This window comes from Gnatocerus cornutus, chromosome 2 (genome assembly GCF_029298725.1).
Source record: "Gnatocerus cornutus isolate USDA-ARS CGAHR chromosome 2, icGnaCorn1.1, whole genome shotgun sequence".
NCBI lineage: Eukaryota > Metazoa > Arthropoda > Insecta > Coleoptera > Tenebrionidae > Gnatocerus > Gnatocerus cornutus.
In genome coordinates, this window is record NC_142234.1 from 21,053,607 (window position 1) to 21,066,709 (window position 13,103).

Consider the following 13,103-nt stretch of genomic DNA (forward strand, 5'->3'; position numbering starts at 1 on the left):
TTAAAAATATTTTGTGGTGTTAGTCGTTTTGTTCTGTTAAATTGAAATGTGTGTGCAGTTATGTTAAAAAGGCACACAATTCTTGTTTTGTTATTTAAACTTAGTTTATAGTCATTTCTTCAGTAGCTTAGTTTTCTTGACTGAATGAAGATGACAACGTTTGAAGTGTTGAAGACTAGTATTTCCATGCTAACATTTTGATATTTCTTTAATAAAATATTTAACGAATGGTGTTTTAATATCAAAAATTCTATAAAGATATTACTGCTCGTTATTTATGTTGTATAATTCATAGAGAAACGAACCGAAAAAAGGCTGCAAAAGTAATAAAATGGGTTTTAATCTCTTTTAGGATTAAGTGTGCAGGCAACACATTATACATTGTAATTTAAAGTGCGCAAGTGACGTAACTCTTTGTATCTAACTTCATTTAGTGGTTGTTACTCCAATACATTGTAAAACAGAAATTAATATAATTAACTTTTTTCAAGTGCAATAATTGGAGAAAATGCGCGAACAAACTTTTAAATTTAAATTTAATACTTAAAACATCAGGAGTACCAATCGAATAGCATCACGCCATTGTTGGGAAATGGCCTTGATTAACTCCGCCCACTCTTCCATTCTTCTTCTTCCGCACTTGTCAAATACATGTCAGCTGTCAATTTAGAAGAGGGTTATCAATGCGGATTAAAGCAGTTAAACAAATTTATTCGCGTTATCAAACGATCCCAATTTGACAATGTTTCATATCCAAACACGTGAGAGTGCAATTTCCTGTTCCTGAAAGGGGCGAATTGCTGGACATGCTTTGTAACAAATAAGCCACACTTCCTGTGTAAAGGTACCCAAAATAGCATATTAATCTCATTGTAGGTTCACATCATGAATTAGAACGTCACATTTGTACACAATGTCATAATTACCGCCACTTTTCGTCTCTGCTAGAGACTTATTATCTTATCTGTTGATTTCAAATCAATGAGCCTTCACTGGTTGTTATTTATAACCTACAGCGAGCTTTATACAGTGGAATTCGCGGAATTGTGCTTTGTTTACAATGTTGGCGTGCGGCAGCAATGATACCGCACGTTTGTTATACACAGACCTTAATAGAACCTATCCGGGACAAATGTATTAGTCAATAAAAACGGCCACGATTTTCGGTGCGCTCTCTGTTTTACTCGCAAAATGGTCTTCAGAAATTCCCATTCTGATATCCACTTTCGCAGCTTGGATCAAGAAAGGATCAGCAAGATGTTTGGGATGTTCAATGGGGCCTTCTCGCCTTCGCCTGGCTCAGGATACATCCCAGAGATGGAGCAAATCATAAGCCAGTTAGAAAGGGGTACGTTGGTCATCAAGTACTCCCAAAGAAAAAAAGCAGAGCACAAGACGTTGGCGATTAGAAGGGAAACCAGACAAATCGTTTGGACAAGAGCTGCCACCAACACCAAACCTGTCCATGATGGGGCCATTGACTTGAGGAAGATCAAAGAGATTCGGCTCGGGAAAAACTCGAAGGACTTTGATAAATGGGTTGATGAGTCCAAGAAAGTCGAGAATTTGAAGTGTTTTGTTGTTTATTACGGATCTGAGTTCAAATTGAGGGTCCTCAGCATCGCTGGTGAGTATTTAATTTGCTTGACTATTTTCAGCATTGAACTTGAGGAATTTTTATGTAGGAACAGGAACTTGATATTTATTGGTTTATTTGGAGGCCAAATTAGAGACTCTATTATAAATATTTTCATAAATCCAAATTCTAGAATAACGCCATAATTATTTTGATAACAAGCTCAACTGTTTCTGTTTCCTCGCCAATTTTTCCTTCAAACGGATCAAAAATCGCCCAATTTTATCTCTTTATTTTCTCTTCAGCTTTATCAGAAAAGGAGTGCGAGCTGTGGGTGAAGGGCCTGCGGTACTTGGTCAAGGACACCATCGGCGCCCCATATCCTCTCCAAGTCCAAGCGTGGCTCCGGCGGGAATTCTACGGCATGGAAAACACCACAGAGACCATAAACATAAAAGACTTGAAAGCGTTCCTACCTCGAATAAATTATAAAATCCCTACGAATAAACTTAGAGAACTGTTCAACGAAGTCGATACTAGAAAACGCGCGGAAATCGGCTTCGACGACTTCGCCGTCCTCTACCAGAAGATAATCTTCGACGAATGCGTAAGAAATCCTCGAATCCTCTTCTTAATTCCCTCACTTTTCGTTTCAGAACTGCGTGGAGATTTTCGACAAAATCACTTTGTACTCGTCGAATTCGAAGCAAGTCAATCTGCAGGAAGTGAAGAGTTTTTTGTTAAAAGAGCAGAGCGATGAGTTGTGCAAGGACGACAGGGCCGTCTCCCGGTTTATCTGTGATTTTTTGAAGGTCTGCACCGATTTTAGAGGAGTTTGTTTTAATTTGAGTTTGCAGGACCCTCAGAGGGAGGTGCAGGAGCCCCACTTTACCATCGGCGAGTTTTTAGATTTTCTTTTTTCGAAACAAAACGACTTATGGGATCCGTCGAAAGACATTGTCTACCACGACATGTCAAGGCCGTTGGCGCATTACTGGATAGCGTCCTCGCATAACACGTAAGACAATCCAACAGCTGGAGTTGTTATAACTCGAGATTTTGCAGATATCTAACTGGTGATCAGCTGTCGAGCGAATCTTCGGTGGAAGCCTACGCGCGCTGCCTTCGCATGGGCTGTAGGTGCATTGAATTGGACTGCTGGGATGGTCCTGAAGGTATGCCCTTCATTTACCATGGGCATACTTTCACCACGAAGATCAAGTTTATGGATGTCATCAGGACCATCAAAGAACACGCTTTCGCGACGTCGGAGTATCCGGTCATATTGTCCATTGAAGATAATTGTTCGTTGCCGCAACAAAGAAAAATGGCGACTGCCATGCAGGTATTCAAGGATTATCATAGATTAAACGAATATCACGTATTTGCATTAGTGTTGATTGATACCACTTTTCCGGAATTGGGCTTAATCGAACGATATTGATTACAATAATTAGAGGAATGACAAACAAATTTCTTCTTTAGGAAGTCTTTGGAGAGTCCCTCTTGACCCACCCCGTGGAGAAGAACGAAAAGCAGCTCCCCTCGCCTTATCAACTCCGTCGCAGGATAATCCTGAAACACAAGAAGCTTCCGGAGGGCCAAGACGAATCTTCGTCTTTTCTAATTCGTAACGAAGGTAGCGAAATGGATTTACGGAGTTCTGTCCGCAACGGCATCATGTACCTGGAGGACCCCGTCGACAAAGAATGGAACCCTCACTTCTTCATTCTCACTCAAAACAAACTTTTCTACACCGACAGCTACAAACCCGACCAAGAATCCGAACGCTCCGAAGACGAGGACGATAGCGCCGCCTTCCAACGTTCAAAATCGGACGTACCGAACGAAGAACTCCACTTTAGCGAAAAGTGGTTTCATGGGAAATTGGCTAAAGGGAGAGAAGAAGCCGAGCAACTGTTGAAAAACTACTCTTATTTGGGTGATGGGACGTTTTTGGTGAGGGCTAGCGTGACCTTCGTGGGAGAGTATTGTTTGTCGTTCTGGAGGAACGGACAAGTTAATCATTGTCGGATCAGGTCGAAGCCGGACAAGCAACATACGAAATATTATCTAACGGACGCGAAATATTTCGATAGTTTGTATAGTTTGATAACGCATTATCGGAATTGTCCTCTAGTCACTGCGGAATTTTCGATTACGTTGCAAGAGCCGGTGCCGCAGCCGAAGAAGCACGAAACGGAAGAATGGTACCATCAACACACGGGGAAGATACAAGCCGATGAGATTTTGAAGAGGGTGAAGACTGAAGGGGCTTTCTTGGTTAGGCCCAGTGAGAATGACGCGAATTGTTATTCCATTAGTTTTAGGTGAGTTACAGGGGAAATGTTTTTTAGTACAAGGTGGGTGTGACACCATTTTACAGAAATTGAAAAAAATTGCATTTTTTGCAAGGAGAAAATTTATCGAGATATTTGTCTTGATCCCCAATAACGGGTCATTGTTGCAAAAGCGGCTAAAATGCTTTGTGATCGTTCTTCTCGTGATTTTTTATATAAGAAACAGTTCTTTGATTTTTCAAAAATCAAAATTTGCAAATTTTCGCGAAAATTCATGACTAAAACTATGCCAAACTTCTGATATCGATATCTCACTTATTTTTTCGAGTAAACTTGAGTTATTATACATCAGTGTACGCAGAATTTTCCGCAGATTCCAAATCTAGGATTTAAATTTAGATCCGAGAACAAATAACTGAGTTATGGCCGATCAAAGTTTCGAAAAGTTGATTTTCATTATTTCTCATTTTTCCTAATTTTTCAAGTTAAATATCTCGGAAACTAGTTGAGATATCGAGATGCGGTTTGCGCCATTCTTTTTCTCGGCTCATTTGACGTTAGAAAATGTCCTCAAAAGCCCAAAATTCGATAGTCGATTTTTCGCGAAAAAAAATTCCGACTCAATCGATGAAAATTTTTCTTTTTTTTTATTTTTGGCCATAAATCGTCCGATCGATCTCAAATTTGGCCAGTAGATAGATCTCGAGCTCCTCTTTCGACTGATGTAAATATAAAGGTATCAAACGTCGTGTTCACCTTGAAAACAGTGATTGAAAATCATCAAAAAATGACCTCTTGAAATCAGTTTTTGGCCAATGCCTCCTTTATTTATTAAGTAAATTAAACAAATTTTGACTCATTTTACGCAGAATGTTAGGCTGAATCCAAAGCTTCAAGAATTTTTAATTTTCGTCTACAAATAACTGAGTTATGGTCGTTTGAATTTTTGAGTTGTCGCCAGAGAGCCAAATTTTTGAACGTTCGAAACAATTCGTGCTCAATATCTAGGAAACTATTACAGATATTAAGATGCGGTTTTCGCCATCGTTTTTTTTGCGATTTTTTACATAAGAAATAGTTTTTAGATTTTTCAAAAATCAATATTTGCAAATTTTTGCGAAAATTCGTGACTAAAACTATGCCAAATTTCTGATATCCATGTCTGGCTTATTTTTTGGAGAAAGCTTGAGTTATTATAGATCAGTGCACGCAGAATTTTCCGCAGATTCTAAATGTGGGATTTAAATTCAGATCCGACAACAAATAACTGAGTTATGGCCGATCAAAGTTTGACTGATGACAGATTCATGACACCTAGGAGGCATTGGCGTATCATGTACCAATTTTCGCCATTAAACAAATTTGTTTTTATTGTGTAAAATGTGGCTTCAATTCATGTTACTCGTTTGTTTTAGTGTTTATTCATGACGCAAAAACAAATAGCACTCATTCGCTGTTTTTTGTTACCAACACACAAATAATGAAATGTTGCTCCCTGACGCCACTTGATTCTACGCTCATGTGTCACCCCTTGAATCAGTGTGTGAATTCGCTAAGACCTACGTACTAAAATGAATTTTTTCTTTCAGAGCCGATAAAAAGATAAAACACTGTCGAATTAAACTGGAGGGTCGTTTATACACAATTGGCAATGTGGAGTTTGAAAGTCTAGTTGAATTAATCAATTATTACGAAAACCACCCTTTGTACAAACGGGTCAAACTGAGCTATCCAATAAACGAAGAAGCGGTCAAGCGGATGACCATGGTAAGTCTGAAAAACTTTATTTGAACTTTGTAATTTATAGTACAATAATTGCACGACACCGACCCCACTTATCTATGAATTAAAAAAGACAAGTTATCTATGTCTAACAAGAAATTCGGAAGAAAGTTCCGTTAATCCTAATCCTAATCAGTCTCATTGTTCCTAAAACTAATTCGCAATACTTTAGTTAGTTGAATTCCGAGCGCCCCCCTTCGGGGTTGTCATATTGGCTCGGGAGCGCCACCGCCTTGATCACATGGAACGTCGGCACATAAGGCACTTGCATGTTGACATTTTCCGGTTGAAGCGGTTTGGGGTAGTACGCATACTGATCAATCTCCCACGGCTTCCTCACCCCCGGATCTTCCGGTGGGACGTACGGCACCGGAACCACAAACTTCAGCTGTTGCTGATAGAGCTGCATCTCCTCCGGTCTTTCCGCGGCTGTCGTTTTCTCTGTTGTAGTCGCACCAACCGATTCAGCGCCTCCAACCGAGTAAAATGACGGAAAAAAATTCCGAAAATTATAACTCGCCGTTGGCGCCGGCGTCGTTGTCGTCGTCGTCGTAGTCGTAGTACTCGCCACTGGAACCACCTGACTGGGAATACTTTTATGCCAGTAATAAATCGTACGACCGTCGCTCATTATGGTTTTCTGTAAAATCACCGGTTCCAATTTGATATATTTGACAGGTGTTGATTTGGGCGTGGTCACGGGCGGTTCTTCGCTCGTGATATAAAAACCTGTTGGAGTGATGTTACGTGGTGTGGGCGGGGTTGTGGAAACGAGGCGGGCCAAGTGTTGACATCGTATTTTCAACTCGTCGAGAGGCAGGGGGTCACTTTTCTTTTGTTTGTCGTCAGGGGGGTATTTTGTTATGACGGGGTAATCGATTTGGTGGTTGGACACGATTTTTTTTATTGTGTCGGTTTGCCGCTGGACCAAATCGGCGATGGTTTTGTTGAGGGGGGTTGCGGTTTCGTTACGGATGAACACCCTGTCAGGTAAGGGAGTTTGGCTGGTGAAGGGCACAAGTGCGCTTAGGAAGACAAGCACCTGCAACGATGGGGTTGATTTTTGTAAAAACAAAACAAAAAAAAAACAGAATTGTGTAGATTTTTTGTTACAATGGTCAACTTTTTCACTTGTTTATGGTGGTAAAATTGACGAAACTGACAAATAAAAAAACGAGATGTTAAAATTAACTCACCAGCGCCGTTGTGAGAAGAGGAGTATCCATGTTAAGACTTTCGGTGCTCCGCTTAAAGAACCCTTTTGTCCATGCTGACAGCAGCCCCGACCTGTTGCTTCTAGCACCTTGCAATGCACAATGAAACCGAAAAATCACTGTCTGTGACTCCCTTCATCGTTTTTTAACCCTCGCTGGTTTGGAATGCAGACGTTCCATCTCTCTTCCCCCATATCACTTCCGTCTCTTTCCCTATCAAAGGGTGAATACACAGAACAGGTCGTACTCGAACAGGTTCTTTTGATACGCGTTGTGTCGACGTGTTCCGGGGCCCTTTAATTATCGGATTATTCTAAAAGTAGTTATCTTCGTGTTTGAGTGCGTGAGTCAGTGGGTCGAAGAACTCGAAATGCCTCATTTTACCGATAAGTTTTTTCTTTCTTTTTGATTGAGTGCTAGTAAAGAATTCTTTAGTGGTGTCGGAAAGAGATATGGTGATGAGGTGCGTTAATGGTGATGAACGGGGTGTGTCGGGTCGGTTTTTTCGGCTATTTCTCACGGATTTGTTCCGGTTCGAGGTGGATTATACATAATTTATGGGGCGAGGGAATTAAAGGCTTCGCTGGAATATTTTAATGTAATTAGAAAAGGGGAAGTGGGTGTTTTCTTATGGTAATATTATTTATACACGTTCGTTTTTAACGTTTTTTATTTCGGAATTTGTGTTTTTCAAACGAAAACTAAAAAGTTAAGTTGGCAGCAGCCCCTAGCAATTTTTATCAATAACAGTTGGCAGCAAAATCGTTTGACTTTGACGCAATTGTAGCTGCACAAAATTATCAAAACTTGTTACAATTGGTTTAGGTTGCAAATGTCCTCTTTGATAGTAATTTTTTTATTCAAAGTTGTAATCTTGATACATTAGTTTTGGAGATTTTAAGATGACAAGGTTTAAGATGACATTTGCAACTTCAACCAACTACAAATCCTCATTGAATCTGTTTTGCAACAAATCTTCAATTAATTATTAACAAATTTAAAATATTGATGAACCCAACTTTGCCAACGTGGTAACTCCAAAAATCGCAACATTCAATTTTTCCCAAATTTTCTCCCTAAAGAATTGAAAGCCTAATTTACACCAAAGAATTGTAAACTGTAAATCTTCATTGAATTTGATTTGCAACAAATCTTTAATTAATTTGAAATATTCTTCCACCCAACTTTGCCAACGTGGTAACTCAAAAATCGCTACATTCAATTTTCCCCTAATTTTTTTCCGTAAAAAAAATACAAAGCCTGATTTACACCCAAGAATTTTTGAAAATTTCCGCAGAAACTCCTGCTTTCTCTAAGTTTGTACGCCTTCTAGGAGCAAGACGATGCTGTGGGCTACAACAGCACGCCCTCCTACATGGACCCCAGCGCCTTCACCCCCCCGAAAATCACCGTCAAAGCTCTGTACGACTACAGAGCCCAACAGCCGGACGAGCTCTCATTTTGCAAGCATGCCATCATCACCAACGTCACAAAACCCGACAACAGCGCGGGGTGGTGGCGCGGTGACTATGGGGGGATGAAACAGCACTTTTTCCCCGCGAACTACGTAATGGAATTGGACCGAATGGACTCACAGGAAGGGAGTGACGATGGGGTAGTAACCAACTCATTTTTCAATCATTTTTTTAACAATTTTTGTTCTTAAGTCGGGGGAGTCGGTGCTGCAGGGACAACTGGACATGAACGGCGCCGTTGTGGAGATTTCCCATCGTCCCGAACGGCCGGGTCTCGAATGGATGCTGAAAATCGCGACTTCCACAGCGTGCACTCCTCTGGAAGTCGCGATTCAGTCGCACGATCTGGCCGTTGAATGGTTGATCGCGATTAAAGAAGTGGCGAAACGAGCGAGCGCCCTGGAGAACCAACACCGCGAAATGGAGCGCACCTTCCGCATCGCCAAAGAAATGTCGAATCTCATTATTTACTGCCGCTCCATAACGTTCAACATGGAGAGAGCGCGCCAAGGCTTTAATTTCTACGAAATGTCGTCGTTCCCCGAAATGAAAGCGGAGAAATTCATGTGTCAACAAGAGAAGAAGTTCTTCGTGAAGTACCACCAGGTGCAGTTTTCCCGCGTGTATCCCAAGGGACAACGCGTTGACTCCTCCAATTATAATCCTATAAACATGTGGAATATCGGCTCGCAAATGGTCGCTCTAAACTACCAAACGGGGGACAAACCCATGCAGCTCAATCAAGCCAAATTCCGAGACAACGGCAACTGTGGGTATTTGTTAAAACCGGAGTTTATGATCCGGGATGAGTTTGATCCCGCCGACAAAAACACGCTGGTTGGGGTGGAACCGTGGATTATCACCCTGAGAATTATAGCGGCGCGGCATTTATGCAGACCTAAGAAAGGCACGTCGAATCCTTTCGTCGAGGTGGAGATTTTAGGCGCTCCGTTCGACTCGGGAATCAAACTGACCACGAAACCAATTGGTGAGAAAACACTTTGAATTTCTGACATAACAAGGGTGCGTTTTAGCCGACAACGGGTTTAATCCGAGGTGGGTGGATGAAGTTATCGAGTTTCCAGTATTCAACCCGAATTTTGCTCTCTTGAGGTTTTTGGTGCAGGATGAAGATGTGTTTGGGGATCCGAATTTTATTGGACAAGCTACTTATCCTGTGAGTATGTTACTTAAGTCATTAGTTTAGTTAAAAGTTCGGTTTTAAGATAACATGTCTGAGAAGTGGCTACAGAAGTGTGTGGTTGAAGAACGTTTACAGTGAAGATCTGGAGTTGGCTTCTCTTCTCGTTCATATTAGCATAAAACGATCTTCCGTCAGTTCTCCGTAATGACTTTGTGTAGCGTGTAGAACTTAGTACATGACAATATCGAGCAAACACTTGTTAAAAGACTTCCACGATTAATTCAATTTTGCAAGCATTTATACAAGGTGTTTATAAATGTTTCTGGCATCAAAGATGGCTCTGGAATTTCTGTCATACATTACTTTGCCGCTTTGTTTTCATAGTGAATTTAACTATCCTGAAAATGATTTATAATGTCACTTGCGCCAACGACGCTTCAGTTACGATTTTATGTCCAAGTTTATGATTTTTATGATTTCAGTTGAAAAATCTAAACCCACATTTGTAATAGGCGGCAAATTTCTTTGACGTTTTATAGCCACCTTGATGCTAGAAACATTTATAAACACCTTGTATTTACACATATCATTAAGTGACAGCTACACCTTCCATGTCATATCATTTTAGGAAACAAAGAGATCTATTTTATATGAGAGTGATTATATTTTCAGACTTCTGTTGTATCAACAGTATCTTAGCTTCACTTTTTGTAATTATTCATAGGTGTGGACGCTATTTTTTTACATTATCGTGTATTAAGCCAAATTTATTAAATCGTTATTTTCAGAGTTTATTGCTGTAAGATACTTTAAACTTAGAACATCCAATTCTTGTTGATAGGATAGCAATGTTAAAGACTAAACAGGTCTAGACTTAAGACTGTTGCGATCATTTTTACATTTATTGCAATAAATTATATACAGAAATTATATTAACAAACTTGTCTTCTTGTTAAAGTTTATTGAGAATAAAATGCTTTAAGTGTTCATTGTTCTTCTTCCAACTCCGGATCGCTTTGTTCTCCTAACATTATGTTTAAATCCGCAGGTCTCCGGAAGTAATGAGGCATTAAAATAATCGGTTTTTCGGCAGTCTCCGATTTTATCAAATATCTATGCTCCTTCCAGGGCAAAATCCCTTTTTCTTCAATCAGTGAAATTTCACCCCTCTGGAAACTATACCTCGTTTTCCCAAAAAAGTAATTTCCGTAGTTTATAGCTATGTATTTCGACGTACTCGGCACTTTATATATCCTAATGGGGGTCCTCGCGACCATCATTTGCACCGCTACTAAAACCACAACAAAACCAGCAATGTAGTAAATTTCTTCATGCTTAGTTGGTGGTGCGTTAGGGCTCCACGGCACTGTCTTTCGTCTATAATCAGGATACTCCGACTTGAACATCATTGCTAAAAGAACAGCACCGGCGCTCACGAGAGATATGATTTGGGCCCCCAGGATGTAGTTGCTCATTGTGTTTCTGTAGATCATTGTGAAGGAATCGGGGATATCATCGGATTTCTTTAGGGCGCTTTTGGTGGTGGCTCCAAACAGCTTGAAGAATGAGCGGGTTTGGGCATGGGGGCTACCTTCCCTGCGGGGTGATAATACATGAAACTCGAGTTTTTTTATTAGAGTCACTCTGAGGCAGCGCTCCAAGACACAGGAAGTCCTCAAACGAGCAAACATAGCCATTAAGTTAAACTTCGTTTGCAGTATTTTTAGGTTAGACGAAATCCGGGAAAGTTAGGTTAGATTCATTAGTACCAACCTAAGAGAACTGACTTGCGTGAAGTTGGCTCTCTGCACTACTAAGTCCGAATTAATTTAAATGGGTTTTATCTTTGGTTTTACTGAAATTTATTGATAAAATTGCATTCGCTTTCTTCTGCTTTTGGAAAGATCCACATCATTATTCTTCCTGCCAAGTGGGTTTCCAAAAAAAAGAACTACACGTTTAACTTTAAGGAAATTGTTAAAACTAACATCCAGAAAATCCACGAAACGCCCCCAAAATAATAAACTTGTCTAGGACCTACCTTTCAATTAAAATCCAAAACGACACAATTTCACTCCACATCAGCAAACACTTCTGCATTTGTCGAACCGCAGCACCAAACTGATTCAAACAATTCAATATGTGATTACCATAATGCTTTCGTAATCGAGCAAAAAATTGTCCGCGTTTATTTGCCAAACTCAAAAAATTATAACACGCTACCAGTAATACACGTTTTTAAAACAAGAGTTTCTTTCGGTTTTCAAATCGAGCAAACCAAAAATCCCAATCCGGACGGTTGGTAGCTATGCATAAAAACCGTTGACACAAAAAGTGACAATTTAAATGTGAGAATACGAGACAAGACCGAATAAAATTAGTATTTTGAAGACCACAGCCCCCACGAAGTGAAATAATGGCTGAGAAGACACTAGTTCCGGCTGGTTTCAAACAGGATAAAGAAAACCTCCCCGACAACATTCACAGCACTAAAAATAAGTGCCAAGGAACTAAATTCAAATATGTTCAAAGGGGTACAGTGAAATATCGACAGGAGGACAAGGCACCGTCTCCCCCTAAAGTAACACCAACGAATTCTACGACTAACACAAACACAGATGTGAAAAGTGCCCCCGGAAGTGTTAAAAACAAAGAACAAGCAGGACCCCGTTGGACTCTGGCCGATTTCGACATAGGAAGGCCGTTGGGAAAAGGGAAATTCGGCAACGTTTACTTAGCCCGAGAGAAAAAGTCCAAGTTCGTAGTTGCCTTGAAAGTGTTATTTAAGAATGCCATCCAGGAGTACAATAATGAGCACCAAGTTCGAAGAGAGATTGAAATTCAGTCGCACCTTCGACATAATAACATTCTGCGTTTGTACGGGTACTTCCATGACGAGCAGCGGGTGTACATGATCCTAGAATATGCCCCTAATGGTAAGTAAAAGTTTGATCATTCCAATCTTAATAAAGTTTTCCAGGAACTTGCTACAAAGCCCTCTTGTCAGCCCCCAACAAGCGCTTCCCTGAAGAAACCTGTGCTCGTTACATCGCCCAAATCGCCGACGCGCTAAGTTACTGCCACACTAAAAAAGTCATTCATAGAGACATCAAACCGGAGAATCTATTACTGTGTGCCAAAGGACAGATTAAAATTGCAGACTTTGGCTGGTCTGTTCATGCCCCATCATCAAGACGCACCACGTTGTGTGGAACGATTGATTACCTCCCGCCAGAAATGGTGCAGGGGAGGACTCACAACGAGAAAGTAGATTTATGGAGTTTGGGAGTTTTATGTTTCGAATTTTTGACGGGAAAACCACCTTTTGAAGCCACTAGCTATGAAGAAACGTACAGAAATATCTGCAAGTCGCTTTTTGTATTTCCACACTACGTGTCGGCGGGGGCAAGAGACTTGATAAAAAAGCTTCTAGTCGTGGAGCCCAATAACAGGCTTGGATTACACGAGGTGTTGAAACATCCGTGGATTCTCGCCCACGCTCCTTCCGAAAAGAGCCAATGATGTGATTATTTTATTATTTATTAGGGAAATTTGATGAGCTTGGGATTGAACGGACTTGTATGTTTGTGTTTTTACTTATTTACTTAAATA

The 13,103-nt window shown here is 40.5% G+C and overlaps 4 protein-coding genes across 6 annotated transcripts; 2 read left to right on the forward strand and 2 right to left on the reverse strand.

The window, feature by feature from the left end:
- Nucleotides 1-618: 618 nt before the first annotated feature.
- Nucleotides 619-10,478, forward strand: LOC148180020 (1-phosphatidylinositol 4,5-bisphosphate phosphodiesterase gamma-1-like). 3 transcript variants are annotated; one of them, XM_088031314.1, is made up of 12 exons: nucleotides 619-844; nucleotides 1,233-1,627; nucleotides 1,882-2,183; nucleotides 2,233-2,388; nucleotides 2,434-2,594; nucleotides 2,642-2,921; nucleotides 3,062-3,906; nucleotides 5,466-5,643; nucleotides 8,206-8,487; nucleotides 8,540-9,335; nucleotides 9,382-9,524; nucleotides 9,574-10,478. In XM_088031314.1, exons 2-12 carry the CDS (start codon nucleotides 1,258-1,260, stop codon nucleotides 9,694-9,696), a joined length of 3,636 nt encoding a protein of 1,211 aa, XP_087887440.1. In that variant the 5' UTR covers nucleotides 619-844; nucleotides 1,233-1,257; the 3' UTR covers nucleotides 9,697-10,478. The 3 variants fall into 3 exon arrangements, with proteins under 3 accessions (XP_087887440.1, XP_087887441.1, XP_087887439.1); XM_088031315.1 differs by having other exon boundaries at nucleotides 1,248-1,627; XM_088031313.1 differs by lacking the exon at nucleotides 619-844 and having other exon boundaries at nucleotides 968-1,627.
- LOC148180021 (uncharacterized) lies at nucleotides 5,646-7,070 on the reverse strand. The gene is made up of 2 exons (XM_088031320.1): nucleotides 6,855-7,070; nucleotides 5,646-6,700 (listed from the first exon to the last, which is right to left on the reverse strand). The coding sequence occupies exons 1-2, from the start codon at nucleotides 6,882-6,884 to the stop codon at nucleotides 5,831-5,833; spliced, it is 900 nt and encodes a 299-aa protein (XP_087887446.1). The 5' UTR covers nucleotides 6,885-7,070; the 3' UTR covers nucleotides 5,646-5,830.
- LOC148180022 (uncharacterized) lies at nucleotides 10,375-11,591 on the reverse strand. Its single transcript, XM_088031321.1, has one exon. It carries the CDS (start codon nucleotides 11,186-11,188, stop codon nucleotides 10,478-10,480), a length of 711 nt encoding a protein of 236 aa, XP_087887447.1. The 5' UTR covers nucleotides 11,189-11,591; the 3' UTR covers nucleotides 10,375-10,477.
- Nucleotides 11,592-11,799: 208 nt separating this feature from the next.
- Nucleotides 11,800-13,100, forward strand: LOC148180023 (aurora kinase C-like). The gene is made up of 2 exons (XM_088031319.1): nucleotides 11,800-12,427; nucleotides 12,472-13,100. Exons 1-2 carry the CDS (start codon nucleotides 11,908-11,910, stop codon nucleotides 13,011-13,013), a joined length of 1,062 nt encoding a protein of 353 aa, XP_087887445.1. The 5' UTR covers nucleotides 11,800-11,907; the 3' UTR covers nucleotides 13,014-13,100.
- Nucleotides 13,101-13,103: the final 3 nt, after the last annotated feature.

Coding starts and splice junctions, on each gene's coding strand:
- LOC148180020 (XM_088031313.1), top strand. CDS start 1,192: ATGGTCTTCAGAAATTCCCATTCTGATATCCACTTTCGCAGCTTGGAT. Junction 2,595..2,641: donor ATAGCGTCCTCGCATAACAC/GTAAGACAATCC, acceptor GAGATTTTGCAG/ATATCTAACTGGTGATCAGC. Junction 3,907..5,465: donor TGTTATTCCATTAGTTTTAG/GTGAGTTACAGG, acceptor TTTTTCTTTCAG/AGCCGATAAAAAGATAAAAC.
- LOC148180022 (XM_088031321.1), bottom strand. CDS start 11,188: ATGGCTATGTTTGCTCGTTTGAGGACTTCCTGTGTCTTGGAGCGCTGC.
- LOC148180021 (XM_088031320.1), bottom strand. CDS start 6,884: ATGGATACTCCTCTTCTCACAACGGCGCTG. Junction 6,701..6,854: donor CTCTTCTCACAACGGCGCTG/GTGAGTTAATTT, acceptor CCATCGTTGCAG/GTGCTTGTCTTCCTAAGCGC.
- LOC148180023 (XM_088031319.1), top strand. CDS start 11,908: ATGGCTGAGAAGACACTAGTTCCGGCTGGTTTCAAACAGGATAAAGAA. Junction 12,428..12,471: donor CCTAGAATATGCCCCTAATG/GTAAGTAAAAGT, acceptor AAAGTTTTCCAG/GAACTTGCTACAAAGCCCTC.